This window comes from Leishmania braziliensis, chromosome 5, assembly GCF_000002845.2.
Source record: "Leishmania braziliensis MHOM/BR/75/M2904 complete genome, chromosome 5".
Taxonomy (NCBI): domain Eukaryota; phylum Euglenozoa; class Kinetoplastea; order Trypanosomatida; family Trypanosomatidae; genus Leishmania; species Leishmania braziliensis.
This window is the reverse complement of record NC_009298.2, coordinates 69,682-82,813: the sequence shown is the minus strand read 5'-3', so window position 1 is coordinate 82,813 and position 13,132 is coordinate 69,682. Positions and strand designations below refer to the sequence as shown.

At 58.9% G+C, this 13,132-nt stretch overlaps 3 protein-coding genes and 1 pseudogene across 4 annotated transcripts; all 4 read right to left on the bottom strand.

Annotated features, from left to right (window-relative positions):
• Positions 1-502: 502 nt before the first annotated feature.
• Positions 503-1,456, bottom strand: LBRM_05_0250 (conserved hypothetical protein; the record flags this gene model as incomplete). The annotated part of the gene is made up of 1 exon (XM_001561789.1): positions 503-1,456. The coding sequence occupies one exon, from the start codon at positions 1,454-1,456 to the stop codon at positions 503-505; it is 954 nt and encodes a 317-aa protein (XP_001561839.1).
• A 934-nt stretch (positions 1,457-2,390) lies between these two features.
• Positions 2,391-2,780, bottom strand: LBRM_05_0240 (conserved hypothetical protein; the record flags this gene model as incomplete). Its single annotated transcript, XM_001561788.1, has 1 exon — positions 2,391-2,780. The coding sequence occupies one exon, from the start codon at positions 2,778-2,780 to the stop codon at positions 2,391-2,393; it is 390 nt and encodes a 129-aa protein (XP_001561838.1).
• Positions 2,781-4,350: 1,570 nt separating this feature from the next.
• On the bottom strand, positions 4,351-5,081 carry LBRM_05_0230 (annotated as a pseudogene). Its single transcript is given in 2 exon segments — positions 4,351-5,046; positions 5,052-5,081. Coding segments are annotated over 2 exon segments (726 nt in total).
• A 1,142-nt stretch (positions 5,082-6,223) lies between these two features.
• On the bottom strand, positions 6,224-8,032 carry LBRM_05_0220 (putative hydrogenase; the record flags this gene model as incomplete). The annotated part of the gene is made up of 1 exon (XM_001561787.1): positions 6,224-8,032. One exon carries the CDS (start codon positions 8,030-8,032, stop codon positions 6,224-6,226), a length of 1,809 nt encoding a protein of 602 aa, XP_001561837.1.
• Between the last annotated feature and the right edge of the window lie 5,100 nt (positions 8,033-13,132).

Genomic DNA, 13,132 nt, shown 5'->3' with positions numbered 1-13,132 from the left:
AGGGAAAAGAGTACTGCGGGCATATGCAAACCAGCCAGAAAGAGGGCAAGAGGGGGGGGGGGGGGAAGGTGGCAGTTAAGAACGATGAAGAGCGAAATTCCTGCCCCTTCCGACGCTCCCCTATCCAAGGCATCTCGGGACTCGGATTACTTCTCTGTGCAGGGGACTCCTCCTGTTCACTGCTTCTCTCTATTTTTGCGCGGCTGCGTGTGGAGCTGCCCGACTCGACACGGAAAAACATCGGTGACTTTCATCAGAGGTGCATACATATTGTACATGTGCGAGTCCCCGCAGCAACGCTCTCGATGCTCAAAGCGTACATGAGAAGAGAGGCAAAGGGCAGGGGGGATTTCAGCTGAGGGCAGATGGGTCGACCTGTAGGTGCGCGTGTACGCCTCGCCACTCCTCCCCAGTCGGCAGTGGCTCCCCCGCTTTCGGTCACCGATCTCCACAGCCACCCATTGCCCACACCAACATGTACACACGCGTGTACGCCCTCACCTCAGCCGTCCGCCTCCTCTTTCTCTTCGCTGTCGCCATCTTCGCCGGACACATTGCCCTCTTCCTCTTCCTCAGCCTCCTCGACTTCAGCTTCCTCGACCTCCGCACGCCTCGCCTCCTCCTCGGATTCGTGCTGTCGCCGCATGCGCGCTTCTTCGAGACGGCGTAGATAAGCCTCCTTGCGCCTCCGCAGACGCTCCTCCAGCACAACGAAGAAGGCCTCTTCGTCTGCACGCGTCACTGCTTGCGCCGCCACAGCTCTCTTCAGCACTTCGAGTGTGCTGTGTGACTCGTTGGCGGCGGCCATGCGTGCAGGCGTCAGCGTCGCCAGCACCTTCTGGTCGTACATCATCAGCTGCGCATCTGGCGCAGTGCCGTCGTTCGTGACTGCCTTCAGTCCTGCAGTGCAATCAGCGCCGTGCTCTACGAGAAAGCGCACAGCGTCATGCGCGCGGGCGAGGACGGCCCAGTGGAGAGGTGTACCAGCGTAGCGACTCCGCTTACTCGGCTGCCACCGCACTTGTAGAGACACGGAGCTCTCTGAATGCTCCGCAGCGCCACTAGCAGGCGGCACCTCACGACACGAGAAGAGGATACCGTACATGGTCATGTCCACCGGCGGTGTTGTGCTCATGCGCAGCAACCCGTGCTGCTGAATGTGCTGGGCAATGCTGCCACAGTGCAGCTGGTGGGCTAGCAGGCGTTTGTAGAGTAGGATGTCGCGCTGTTGCGCCTCCCGATCTGCCTCTGCCGCCTCCTCAGCATCTTCGTCGAGTAGCGCGGCATCGTCGTCTTGGTAGTACGCGTCTGCGCCCCCCTCCTTACTGGCGTCCTCGCCGTCCTCGGCGGCACCGCCGTTGGCCTGTTCATCGAGACTGTAGGCCTTCACGATGGCATGTAAGGCCGGATGCGCCGTCAGTTTCGCCATTTCCTCCCCTCCCAGCACATCCTCCATATCGTCTTGGAGGCTGCCGTCGTCACCCACCTCATCATGCCCGACACTCTTCCAGTGGGCAAGTGAGTCGCGGGCCGCAGCACTTGTGTTGACGACAAACGGCGAGTACCACCGTCCGCTGTACACGCCAGCGGCTGTCACGAGTTGCTGCACGCGGGCTGTGTCCCCCTCGTAGGCCGCTGTGCAGATGTCGCGCGGACGCGTCTGCATGTGCTGCCCCAATACGAACTTAGAATGAGAGCGGAAAGCGTGGAAAGACGGGGAGAAGGGTGGTAGGAGGGGGGACTGTGCTCAGCACACAAGACTGGTGAAGTCACTGTGTGTGTGTGTGTGTGTATGGCTGCTGCTGCTGCTGCTGCTGTTATTGTGCATTGGCGTGTGACTGTTGGCACGTAGAGAGCGAGGGAATTGGGGGGAGGCGATGAGTAAGTTGGTGAGTCGCACCGCTCCTCAGCGAGAGGAAGCGGAGGAGAGGGAAGAAGGGCGGACGACGACGAGGACGTTCCCGACGACGTGGCGCTCACGCAGAGACATGCTGAGATGTGCGCCTGTGCCTTCACTCCTCTGAAGATGCTCTTCTTCTCTTGAGGTGTGTGTCTCGTGCTGTCGGTTCTATCGCAGGCGGGAGAGGAGGGGTGAGGACGGAGGCAAGGAAGAGAAAGAATGAGGGCCTTGATGAGCATAATTAATATCCATCTTGGAGAGCAGGCAAGAGACAGAGAGAGAGAGATATCATCATCATCACTTCGATGCAGATGATAACACGGACGGTGACGCAGAAGCATCATGGTAGCCACTGAGGGGGGTACACACACACTCGCTCACATCGGTGCTTCTTCTCCTTTTCTCTACCTTCGCTCAAGTCTCGAAGAATAGAGGGAGGGGTAGTGATGGCGGTGTTTTCGTGCGCGCCTTCCTCATATAGTGTACACTTTTACGCGGGTGGTGCCGAGCGCCTAGTACGTATCGCCCTCTTCATTGATTCCTGCGTTGATAAGTCCTCAGCCAGTGCTAGACGCCGCTCCATCATCTCTTGATACCGTGGATCATCCTCCAGTGGCGAGGTCCAACTCGGAGTTGCGATGGAGCTGTACTTCATCAGCAGCATGCACTTGAGCAAGAGACCGCCGAAGAACACGGAGCACATGATATACGCATTGCGGCGCGTCGCGTGAAAGCCAAAGGCCTCCTCGTAGGCTGTGAACGGCTTGTAATACGCTCGTGGCATGAGAGAATTTGAACTCGCACGGGCACACCGCACCTTGGGACAATCGGGACTACTCTGTGAGGAGATGGGGTGTACGCGTGGCAGGCGTGCGTGCATGTGCGGGTCAATGTCGATGTGGCTCGGCAGCCGCAGCCGCAGTGCGTACCACGAAAGAGGGGAGGCGAGGAACACACACAGAGAGAGACGGGGGGAGGGGCGTAGTCATCCAGGAGTACCGAGGGAAGAAACATCAGCCACAAAAAGGGGAAAGCGAGAGGGATGAAGCACCGGTTGATCCTCTCAATCCGCAAGACCCTCCAGTCCCCCCTATCGTACCCGGGGGACGCATACCATCCACGGCACCCTACCCCCGCAGAGGGGTGCGTGCGTGTCCCGGGGCCTCTCTGGTAGTATGCGGGCGAGCGAGCCCCAGGGGCGTGTGTGTGGGTCGCTTTTTTTTTTTCTCATTTCATCGGTGTTGCGTTGAGGCTTGGCTACTGTGGTATCAGTCGTTGGTGCATGAATGAGCCCACCTGTGGGTATATGCCTTGCGGGGGCGACTGTAGGGCGCTCATCGCCGCAGTTAACAGGAGAGAGAGACGCGTTCGTCGACAGAGAAGGCAAAGTACGGTCCAACAATGGCGAAGAAGTCTAGAGGACGAGACCGATACGCCCACCCCAACGCACAGGCTTCCTCCCCCCCCCCCCCACACACACACACACGGAGAGATGTCAGCGATGACTACTCGATTGATTGGGTGGCGTGTACCCTTGCGGCGGGGGTACTGTCGTCTTCGCCGCCTCCTTCACCCTCGCCGGAGCCACACTGGAGCGTCGCGGCGGCCACCCGCTTTTTCCACTCACCGACCTGCACGCGTTCGAGAAATCGGACGTGGCAAAGAAGGGTGAGCGCGCACTTGACAGCAGCTCTGACGCACAACGCGGCGTCGTTGCACGTGAGAGCAGCACGTGGAGCATGGCGACAGCAGACGTGGATGAACTCTCCAGCACTCCAGCTGACTCGGCAGCTTTCTTCCCATGCGCTCTCCCTAGTCACTCGTGCAGGTGCACATCGAAGAAATCCGGCTCGTCCCTATGCTGCGACTCCGCCACCATAACCCCACAACGTCACGGCTGTACTGCTGGCCCCATCGTCGTCACCAGCGTCATGGGAGCGATATGGTCGCACAACAGCACCGCGCATCCACCATCTGCCTCGCCTTGGCAACCATGTTCACTTCCACTCCACAGGCACGTAACAGCACATCGCCAATGCAGATGCCCGCTTGGTAGGGCGCGGTCCCTCTTCGCACAGTCCGTTCACTTTCACAAAATGCGGTTAATTACATCCTCAGCCACAGTGATAAGCCGATAAACAGACGAGGAGGCGGCGAGTTCACAGCAGGCCGAGCAGTCGCCAGCACACTCACCCTATACGCCTCGCGGCACGACATCGTCCATACTTCTCCTTCGGCTTGCAGGCGTGCCGCGTCCTCGACGGCCTCATGCTTTGCGTGTTGTTGCCGCTTGTTTTGCATGTTGGCGCATATTTCGAGGGCTTCGTCTTTGCATGTTGAGTGATGCTGGACGTGGCGGTGGAGTGTTTGCGGCGCATTGAGTTGTTGCCGGTGAAGGCTTGCATCTTTACCAGTGACCTCGCAGCCGGAATGTTGAGCCATGCGCTAGTTTAACGTCTTGTGGTTATAGTGGTCGTCGCCGTCTTTACCATAGACGTGGCGATTCTGTTCCGGCTTGGTCTTTCGCTGAGATGGTGCGGCGGTGTGCAGCGTCGACTTCTTTGCCGCGGTCGCTTCGGGCGCTCTGTATGCCGCTGCGAGGGAAGACACAATGCCTCTTCGCCGCGGTGAAATAGTCCTCCTCATTGACCTGAATGGGAGCTACGACGGGAGCAGCTGAAGTTTGATTACGGGGGGGGGTCGGCTAGATGGCTACTTCTCTGTCCAGCTTCAACGCAGTCACTAAAGACAGTGGATGACGGGGAGGAAGATCGAGGGGTGCTTAGTGCGCGCTGCCGTGGTCTTCAGGTCGGGGCGGAGCGCGGTGAGGTCCGAACGACCTCCGACGACCGGCCAAGCGCCTTATGCCGCTCTTCGGCACGCCAGTGGACGTACAGGGCCCTGAGCAAACCGATGCAGGCAACGACTGGCACCACCCAGAAGACGATGATGAGCGGCATGATGGTGCGCTCCACCTGGCACGACCTAACGTGACTCATGAGTGCCTCAGTACACAGAGTCGTGCAGTTCACCTCCGAGTAGCAGAGCTCTGAGGTAAAGTACTGCGGTCCAGTGGTGGCGGCGGATAGGTTGAAGCGGACGAGGCCGAAGATGGGCATGATGACAGAGTCGCTGCGCCCGGTGACGTTCACGTGGTGTTCATATTCAGGTGCACGTTCATCACGCCGTCGGGCGAGTCACTCGTGCACAAGCCAAGCGTGAGGACAAGGTTGAAGTGCAGACCTGCCAAACGACCCTTTCGATGTTGTTTTGCTGGTGTAGCGGCCGCAGTCAACGTGACAGTGAGGTGGCTTGGCAGCCGGGGCGGCGTACGCCATCCGCATAGGCGTTGTCGAGGTCATTGAAGGCGGCATGCACGAGAGGAAGAACATGCCCAGCAGCAGCAGCAGCAACGCTGAAAACCCTTGCCATAGAGGCGGTGTTAGTGGGGGTCACGCTACGGCCGCGTCGTGGATGCGTGCGTGAGGTGTTGGTCCATTAACGCCAGCCGACAGCAGATCAAAGGAGATCGGGAAGGGGTGCCAATCTAAAAGACCGACGCTCTGCAGTAAATACACGCACACACACACACACTCCTGCAGGTGCCAGAGGCTTTGATACTGTGGTGCATGTCTGTGTGTGTGTGTGTGTGCCACACCAGCAGCAGTGGTGCTGCGCTGTGGGTAGCCCCGAAGAGAGGGAGAGGGGAAGCGAGTGAGCGAGGCCAATGGATGTATGGGGTGTGATGGTTAGGGATCGTATGAGGGGGGGGGGGAGGCGGTGGGTGATCGAAGATGTACAAGATGGACAGTATGCAATACGAACAACAACAGGTGAGCGTGGGGAGAGAGCGATATGCGCGCACACACGTACTGGAATCACCTCAAACGGAGAGCTCACTCGTTATCGTGTCGAGCAGACGCGTCTGTGGGTGGTGTGCCTATACACTGTTGGGTTGATGTAGTGGACAGAAGTGCGCTGCGCCCTCTTTACTTGCCTCTCTGTAGACGAGCTGCAGTGGCGTACACCGCCGTAGAGAACGAGGAGGAGAGAGTATCCCTGCACCCCCATGGGCATGCGAGGAGTGGCTTGGGAGGAAGAAGGGAGGGAGGGCGGGGTAGAGATGGCGGGTGTGGCGGAGAGAAGGGGAGGATGGACGTGGTGTTGTGGCTCGGAATGGACCAGATTAGTCCACACACAAACATACACGTGGAGTGGCGAGAGAAGCGGCTCGCTTTTTCCCCTCGCTCACAGACTGACGACACTGTCGCCGCCATCTACCACCCTCCTTCTCCTGAGACTCTCTGGTGTGCGTCGCCCCCCTCACCACTTTAAGCTGTGCACGTTGCCGTCGTTCAGCATCTCGGCAAACTCTTTTTCGCGGTCGCGAAAGGTGCAACGCCACAGCGCGTCCCCCAGCGAGGGGGCTGTGGCAGCGATGGTGGCATTGGCGAAGGGCTGCTGTGCTGCCTCAATGCGAGGTCGCTGAGCCTTCATGGCGTTCTCTCCGTTCTCAGCTTGCTCGTCGCCGCCGTCACAGTATGGGCTGGCAGACACACAGGCGAGTGCCGATCCCGAAGGGGTAGCAGCTGTGGCTGCGGGAAGGTTGCTCCTCCCGCGACTCACCTCGATGTGCCTCGCGTAGGCATCCAAGACGATGTCCAGGGTCTCCGTGTGGGGCTGCTGCGTCGGTCTCACCTGCCCACCGCCGTTCAAGCACCCATCTGGGCATGCCATGAGCTCGATGAAGGTGTAACTGCGCATCGCAGGCATGCGCTTCTTGAGGCCGCGCACCACGTTTTGGATTTGTTGGAAGCCATACCCGATGCAGAACACCTCACCCGGCAGGGCGGCGCAGGTGGCGAGCTGATGATTGCGGTTGCGCCTCACTTCGTACGTGATGGTGGTGGACGTGTTTGGCGATGATGACAACGAGGGCGGCAGCGTTGCTGCCCTTTCCGCCTGCAGGCGATGGGCGATGACTGATTGATGGTAGCCCCCACTGCCGGCGAACCTTGTTGCATCGTGGGCGAGTGCGAAGACAGCAGGGGCCGAGGGTGGCGGTGCTGATGCGGACAATTCTTCTTCGTTCAACTGTGTGGGCTGCTGGGCCGGGTAGCCTGTGCAGTTGTCGCCAGCCAAGGCGGCGGCGGCGGTCGTGGTGATGTCTGTGTCCAGCTGCCCCCGCCACGGCAGCGTCGGGTCCACCTCTTTCATCCACTCCAGCAACTCGGCGGTGCTTAGAACACAGTCCGTGTAGAAGACCTGCGTGTCCACCTTTTCGGTGAGCGGCGCTGTCGCCAATGCCATCGAGTCCCGCGCTGCCTCGAGCTTTCGGTCAAAGCAGGGCTGAATCGACACGTGGTAGAGGTCTGCGGCAACGGTGCGCTTTGCGTAGCTGCCGGCGATACCCTGAGCGGACATGACAGGGCAGAGGTGCGGCAGCAGCGCTGAGCCTTGCTTCTCACAGTAGCATACCCAACCTGGACATGCAGAGACGATCAGCGGAAGTGGCCCAACCTCGGCATTGCCGCCACCGCGACGACGACGGTCGTACTCCTGCGCCGTCAGCTCCGCGGACAGCTGCTCTGCCCACTCAAGGTCTATCACAAAGATTGCCGGTTCCGAGTTGGGGAAGGCTGTCGTGGCGGCATCTGGCGCGGCTGTCTGCGGGGCGCCGCTCATCTCCCCGCTCAGTTTCGTCTCTTTGGCGTTCCCCGTGACCGCAGGCAGCGGCCCAGCAGCGGCAATCGCGGAATTCCGCTGTGCCTCCTGCAGCGCAGCTGTCGTAAGCGCTGTCCGCACAAAGCCTGCCACCAACTCGTACACGGTAGCCACGGGCATCTGAAGGTGCGCGGCGAGGGAGGCGCACGACTGCGTGCTGATGCTCACGAGCCGAGGACGATAGGCACTCCCCATCCCTGTCGCTGACGATGATGTTGATGAGGGCGATGTAAGGAGGGCAGACACAATCTCATGGCGGCTCTGCGCGTTGACCAGCACTGTTTCCGCGGTCGTCACGCAGCCACTGCACGCCAGGCAGTCTTGCAGAGTGACCTTCACAACATCAGGGTGCTGGGCGGCAGCAGGGATGCCTGGGTCATGGGACAGTGCGTTACCGCCACGCTTCATGCCGACAGCACCGCTTGCCGATGCCGTTGGGCCAGCAGAGCCGACTGCATTGTTGCCACCACTGGAAATCAAAGTTGGCTTGATGCAGGCCGTTGATGGAGCTATGTAGTCCATCCCCGCCAGCGTGAGAGACGACGAGAAGGGGGCATTGTGGGAGGTCATGGGTGATGTAGAGACTCTGCTGTTCGGAGGAGAACGCTGTAAGCTTGCTCGTGCATGCACGCCTGTAATGTGCTCGGATGTAGCGACGGCAGTGATGTACACGTTGAGACTCACACCAGCAGACAGAGAAAGAGGCGGATGCACACGCGTGTGAGGTTTGGCTTAGAGGGCGAAGTAAAGCAGCGAACAAGCAGACTGAGCATGGCGAGAGGAGCAGCAAGCATTGTGGCATCGCCTGAAAGAAGGGCAGGCAAAGCCTGGGTTACCCTTTTGCCGGCAACCCGCCACTATCCCCGACCGTCTCTCTCGCTCCTGCAGACATGAACTGCGGAGGGGGGGGGGCGTTGTGACCACGGCGCCACCTCCACAGAAGACACCCAGACCTCTATGCACAGCGAGAGAGAACCGATGCGCGCACTGAGGCGCTACACCGGCAACGCTCGATTCGAACATTGGGTTTCTGCCAGCGCAGTGTGCATGGGGGATGCCGCGGTTGCGGGTGTGCTTGACACCTGCGTGTCTGCTCGTTTGCTTCGTCTTTCCTTTCGTTGCGTGTGTCGAGCTTGTAAACAGACAAGAGGAAAACGAAGCGCCTGCGCGAGAGAGAAAAGGGAGCAAAAAAGTGGCCAAAATGGGGAGAAGGAGAAGCGCTCCACACACCCGCGCACGCGCAAGAGATGGTTGGCATCCATAGGGATGGGCAACCACCGCAACACAGAGAGGCAGGGACCTGCGTAGATGACATAGCGATCTAGTAGTCGTAGTAGTGGAGTAGTCGCCGAACAAGGAGGACGGCGGTGGCAGCACATCAGATAAGCGAAAGGCAGCGCACGAGACGCGAGGGGAGAAAAAAGACGATGATAAGACAGATGAGAATACCACACGTACTCACACACGCACACACGCATGCAGGTAGAGAGAGAGAGAGAGAGAGAGAGAGAGAGAGAGAGAGACGAGCTACCACCGTAATAGGGGACTACAGCAGCGACAAGGCAAACAATCGGAGAGAGCGCAAAGTGAAAGAAGGAGAAAACAGACATACATGAGAAAACCCACAGGAAAGGAGAGCGCAGAGAGAGAGATGCAAGGACTCCAGCACAGCCAGTCATCTGAGGCACCCGACACACATACACGAGCCTGCACGTGCTCGCGAAAGTACCAAACAGAGCAACCACGTAGGGTAACCACAACAGAAAAGTGAGCCGTCGGTCAGCAATTAAACACACACGAGTGCTGCAGGAATAATTTGAATAAGCAAAACGAGAGACAGTGTGTCCCTCCCCCTACTCTAGCATCTTTACCTCAGCTCCTTACGCAGGCGAAACCCTCAGGAGCGCACATACCGCCACAAAGACGAGTGTGCATGCGCGTGGCAGAGCCGAGCGAGAAATGAAGGGGTGAGGAGAAGAGAAAGAAAGAGCAAAGGACGTGGATGGTGAGGGAAATATGATTGGCGGCACTCGTGATCGTGTGCGATGGGCAAATATATACCACGCCGAGAAGGGAAATAAAATCAAGACGAAAAGCGAAGAACATGTTTGAAGTCCCCCAGACCCCCCAGGCCCTCCCCACACACACCCACACCCACGAGTCGATGAAAGGAGCCGCACGTGAGGAGAAAAGACAGAGGGAGGGGCAGAGGGGCAGCGAGAAGAAAGCGGTGCACCTCTCCATACCTGCACAATCAACACAAACTGCACGAGCGCAGAGCCCAAGCAGAGCAAAACGCGAAATAACCAAAAAGACACGACAACAGGGCGCCTCGCCCCACCCGTGCGCATCGACGCAACCACAGCCGCACACACCACACAGCCCATCCGCCCCCCACTTGTCTCAGCAATACGTGAAGAAGAACACAGGCACAGGCACAGGCACAGGCACAGGCACAGGCACCCATACCCTTAGCGCAGAAGGTTAAAGGGAAAATAAAAACGTCTTCTCCGCTTCCGCCCCTCCTCCCCTCCCCCCTCACGCCGCCCAATCAACAGCCCACAGCACGCAAAGGTCTCGCGGCCGCCACGAGCACTAAAGGAGGAAGAATATATATATATATGTCTGTGGGTGGGTGGGTGTATGTAGGGAAGGGAAGGGGAGAGGGGAGGGGTGCGGGTGTGGGTGTAGGGAGTGGGTGAGGCGACGCACACGCAGACACACGCAGACACCCACACCCACACCCACACACACACACACAAGCAAAGCAGCGTACACTATACTGAAGGACAACGCCCTGAGAAGGAAAAGGAGCCAACTCTCGACCGGAGACGAAGAAGGGAGGGAGCCGTGGTTGGATGAGTGAAATTATAGTCCCGGGAGAAGGGAGACAGTCCGTGCGGCAGGGAGAGGGGAGAGGAAAAACAGCTGGACAAGATGACTACCATAACAAAGACCCACCGGGGGGTGCGCGAGGAGTAAGACAACCGAGCGAAGGCACAGAGCCGGAGAAGCACTTGAAGGAAACTGCATTCCGCATGAGTGTGCGAAGCCGTGGCCGTCGAAGTTTGTCCAGCGACCCCTTTTTGCTTTTCCTTCTCGATCTTCCCAGGGGAATGGCAACAAGCGCAACGACAGAAAAATCGCCAATTCCTCAGCACTCCTCCCCCGCCTGCCTGCCTGCCCAGCTCATGCATCGACACACACACACACACCCACACGCTCGCTGCGTTGCGGATTGACCAACAAGGCGGCCGTCGTTAGTAGGCGCTCTGGCGACAAAACGCAGCGGCAGCTGACCGCCATAAAAATCCAGCAAAGAGGGGGGGGGGGGGGTAGGAGGATGACTGGCGCGCGTAGAGGTGAGGCGGAGATGATAAGGCGGCCACTGCGAGCGAGCGCCGCAGAGCGGAGCAACCCACATCCGTGGGGGAGACGACAACGTCAGCACAAGGCGCAGGGCAGGGAAGGCCAGGTAAGAAGAGGGGAGGGAGTAGTGGCGAGGAATTTCAGCTTCGACGCGACATTCTATACCACAAGCAAGATAACACAGCCTACCTAATACCTCTCTTGCACCACAGCTCAATGCTGGCCGTCTAGGGCAAGCCGTTAGTTGTTGAATCCAGCCATGCGTCTCTGGTTGTCTGCTTGCGCCTCCTCGTCCCTTCCGGGGAGGTGCGTGCCGCGCGTAATGATACCCGGCGAACGTTAGTGAGGAAGAAAGACAAGAGAGACATGAGGGCGATGGCGAAGTGCAGGAGGAGCGGAAGTCGGGACGAATAGACGCACAGGGAGAGTCTCCTGCCTTTCTTTCTCGTTGCTAAGCTCTGATGCGTGCGTTGGCTGTCGGTGCGCGTGTCTTGCATGTGTAGTTCACTGGCGAGTATACGAAGCGCCTGCTCATCCCTGTCATCGACCGCTCTCTCCACCCCACCCCACCCTCCCCCACTTGCCACCGCCGCCGCTGCTGCCGGTACACCACTCCTTGCGCATTGAGCAAAGCACACCCGAGGAAGAAAAGAAAGGTGGATGTCACTCTCCCTTCGCGGCTAACGAGAGTACACTGTCGATGCTGTTTGGGCATGAACAGAGAGGAGCATAGGGGGCAGCTTGGGCTACAGATGCACTAGTGGTGCGCACGAAAGGGAGCGCACACGCACGGAGGCCCCCTGCACGGTCACACATCACCGCGCAAATTTGCCCGTGTGAGTCCGCCTGCTTCTTCAACTCTGCGCAGAATGTTTCGCCAAAGCAGGGGGTATGGGATCGCCGGAGAAACCCCTCCTTCCTCTTCCTCCTCCTGGCCTTGCATACTCCACCCATACGCGGGCGTATGGGTTGTCCTCCCCCCTCCCCCCTCATCAGCACCGCTACTCTCGCTCTCTACAGGCTCATGATCCAGCTCGTTGGCTTGATGATCAGTGTAAGACGAGGAGAAAAGCCACAGCCACACACAACGGGCACCCACGAGCACCTTAAGACAGACGTGCTTCTGCCATCGTGTCCTGTCAGCGCGTGTTGGTATCTCCGCGGTCTGTCAGATGCGCATGTTACCACGCATCCGACTGGCACGCACGGAGGGAGGAGTTAGGGGTGGACGGAGGCGTCAGCGCAGCGACGTGAGAAGTTTGGCGAGTGCCGGGGGAGGGGGAGGGGAGGGGAGGGGAGGGGAGAGGGAGGGGGAAGACGAGTAGAGACGTTGTCGGGATCAGGAGGGGGAAGGGGTACAGCAGAGCGGAAGGGAGAGGGGAGTGCGCACACGCACGCCGAGAAGGCATGGGCACGCGTGGACCCGTGTGCGCGGCTCCTGGAATTCCTCTACACGATGAGGAGAGGCGTGAGAGAGAACGAGGGCAAAAACAAAGTGCGTCATCTGCAGGGGGTAAGGGAAGGCAACACGAGAGAAAAGAGGCGAACCGCACACACACACACACACACACACACGCACACGATATCGAGGACTATCACACCATAACAGAATGATGGCGAATGAGTGAGCAACAAACGCAAGCAAATCAGGGAGAGGAGAGGGTGTTTCGGGGGTGGGGTGGGGGGGGAGTGGAAGACGCAAAGGGGAAGGAAAGAAAGAGAGCAGGACAACGCCACGACGAGGAGAGAGAAGAACGAACGAGCAAAAGTGAGGAAGGACACACAGCCACACCGTCAGGCAGGCTCACTCACCCACAGCAGCACAGATGCAGAGAGAAAGAAAGGGAGGGAGGGCGAGAGAGACAATTTCTTAATTATTTGCGTCCACTTGCTGTCGTCTCTCTGGGAGCACTTGCGTGTGTTTCTCGGCTGTCACAGCAGAGAGGCGCCTTTCGGAACGGAGGAGGAATACGTGAGGAGAGGGGAGGTAAAGCACTTTAGGTTAAAATAACAAGAGCAGCGAGAGGGGGTGGTCAGAGGGAGAGAGTTGGGGCTCGGGTCCCTCCCCTCCCCAGCAAACAAGCACCCGCCAAACGAATGTTTTCACGTTAGCGATAACCTCACACCTCATCATATCCT